This window comes from Anopheles darlingi, chromosome 3, assembly GCF_943734745.1.
Source record: "Anopheles darlingi chromosome 3, idAnoDarlMG_H_01, whole genome shotgun sequence".
Taxonomy (NCBI): Eukaryota; Metazoa; Arthropoda; class Insecta; order Diptera; family Culicidae; genus Anopheles; species Anopheles darlingi.
Genome location: NC_064875.1, coordinates 50,957,042 through 50,959,541, shown reverse-complemented (window position 1 = coordinate 50,959,541; position 2,500 = coordinate 50,957,042). Strand labels below are relative to the sequence as shown.

The window sequence follows — 2,500 nt, the reverse complement described above, 5'->3', positions numbered from 1 at the left end:
GGTGCAACGTAATGCGCGTTTATACCACCGGTTTATGCCAAGAACCAAATTTTCGTCTTTTTTACGTCGTCTTTAGTTCGTCTTTCGTCTTTAGTTTAATTTTAACTGCAACAGAGTTTTTTTCTCGCCAACTTCAATAAAAAACCAATTAAAAGGATCTAAAAATCGTGTCCAAAACTCGCAGATACGGGCACGCAGGCACACACAGTCCCGTTGACAGCGCGGTGGTAGTTTGTCACGCGGTTTTTCGCAAAACCGCCACCCGGTCCACCGCGGACTTTCGCTTTCTTTCTCTCCACCTGCTTTGCGATAGGATACCGATGTCCTGCCGTAGCTAGCTTCCTTCTCGCTCCGTCTCGTGTTGTCCCAGCGTTTCGTCCTGCCTGCCTCCACCATGGACACCGCCCGCCGTCTCGTCTTGCCTTGTGGTTTAGCTAAGTGGTAGTGCGAGGGAAAAAACCTGCCCCCAAACACACACGCCTTCCGCGATTATTGGAAACGTCAGTTAATTAGTAAGTCCTTCACCCGGGAGGCTGATTGCTGGCAGGCTCTCTAATCCACCAACAGGAGCAGCTACTAAGCGAGGTTCGATAGTACGGTGTGTGAGCGGGATACGGCAGAGTTAGGTGGAGTGCGGTGGTTAGTGCGAGCGATTTTCGCTTTCCTTCTCCTCCTTTTCCTGCTTCCATCCTTCCGCCTTGTGGCCTCGAGATGGACCGGGCCCGGTGTAAACAGCCGTCTATTTGATTCCAACACCGTAGATTGTGTGATGCCAGTCCGATCATCTCATCCGATTCCCGCCAGAACGACCAGCACCACTGCCGCCCGTAGTAGTAGCAGTCGCAGCAGCAGCGGCAGCTTGGAGACGAACGAGACTTCCGTTATCAGCCATCCGTCATCGTGCGCCAGTAATCTCGTGTGCTGCGGCACGCAATCACAACCGGATCATAGCATCGCCAGCAGCGCCAAAAGCGACATCAATACAGAGACAGCAGCGGCAGCGGCAGCAGCAACTATTCGAACAGACAGCAGCACCGACGAGCTCGTCAGTACCGATCCTCGCCCGCTCCAGTCAAGGATGCCGAACATCAAGGTGTTTTCCGGCTCGTCCCATCCGGACCTAGCGTCTCGCATCGTCGACCGGCTCGGCATCGACCTCGGCAAGGTGGTGACGAAGAAGTTCAGCAACTTGGAAACTTGGTAAGTCACGGGATCGGCCTGTTTTTGGGTGCAGGGATGTGCGTGCCTGGTGTGCTAGATAGGACAAGGATCGTAAAGGGGGGGTGTTTAGCGGTGGACCTTGGAATTGTCCCTCGGGGACAAGAACGAGAACGGGATTTATGCGGGGTTAAAGAGTAACAATCAACACACAACACAGCAAGATGGAAGAGGGCAACCGAACCGAAGATGCCCGAGGTGGAACCATTTAAAAATAAATTGGCAAGTCCCCGTACCCCCCATGCCACCCCACTGTCGCTATTGGCACCGGTTTCTTCGTGCCTCTCGTTGGCCGTCGGACTTTCTTCACCATCGTACCGTCCGCTTGTTGCCCCGTAACCTTGACGCAAGTGTTCAATCGCGGGTTTCTGGGCTTACTAGCAGAAAAAAGAACGGGAAGAGCGAGGAAAGGGGTGGATTTCGGGAGAATAGAACGAACACGCTTCACCGCCGCCGCCGCTGCCGCTAGTTCTGTGCGCGCACACACCAACACACGTGATATTCGTCAAGTGGCGGCGTTTGGTGATAGGAGGGAAACTATGAAGCGACGACGAGGCCGCCGGACACAGAAGATCGATTAGCGAGAATAAGAACGCAGGTAGCATAAGAAACCGGTTTGTTTCGTCAAGTCTGCCTTCCTCCCATCGCACAGCACTTACTAGGATCGGCAGAATCCACGTTTTGGCGATTCAATTCGTTTCTTCCACCGCAGAGAGGTTTCAAAGGTGATGTAACCATGGTACCCGGGGCATAACGTTTGCTCTGGTTTGCAGCGGCTGCGCTAAATGAAGGCCGCCGCTAGGATTGCTCCTGTCCACGTGTAGAAATGTCATCCGTGGATTGGCGGGTTGTGATGTGTGCAACCGGAAGTACATATCATACGCGCGGACACACACACACATACACACGGGCCTAAGCACGTGTGTTGTGGCATCCCTCCATCGGCTTGGCCGGTGCTCACTCAAGTAAATTCAGGATGAACGTGGACTGATTGATTTCAATTTGTCAAACCAGCAAAGGTATCGGGTTGCCATGTTTTCCACCCCGAGAATCGATCAAGCAACCGTGTGCACGTTTGGCTTACATTTCGTAGCTCGTTGTCACCTTCGTTGCCGTCGTCGCTAGGTGCTTGCCAGCGTCATTGTGGCGTCACTACTAGCGGCACACAAAATAAACAACAACAGTGCATAATCATCCGTGTTTTGGGGAGGGAGGTGGCCTTTGGCAACCGTTTGTCCTTCTAGTCCCTCGCGCGAAGGCACGGACTTGGTTGATTTGATTT

At 53.2% G+C, this 2,500-nt stretch overlaps 1 protein-coding gene across 5 annotated transcripts in view; it reads left to right on the top strand.

Moving 5' to 3' along the window:
- Window positions 1-2,500, top strand: part of LOC125955813 (ribose-phosphate pyrophosphokinase 1) — a 10,189-nt gene that overhangs the window by 1,007 nt on the left and 6,682 nt on the right. For 3 of the 5 annotated variants that reach the window (XM_049687034.1, XM_049687033.1, XM_049687032.1), the window contains exon 2: window positions 762-1,200. In XM_049687034.1, coding sequence (XP_049542991.1) covers window positions 762-1,200 — 439 coding nt within the window. Of the gene's footprint in view, window positions 1-273; window positions 640-761; window positions 1,201-2,500 lie in introns of those variants that run through there. The other 2 variants (XM_049687036.1, XM_049687035.1) reach the window with 2 other exon arrangements.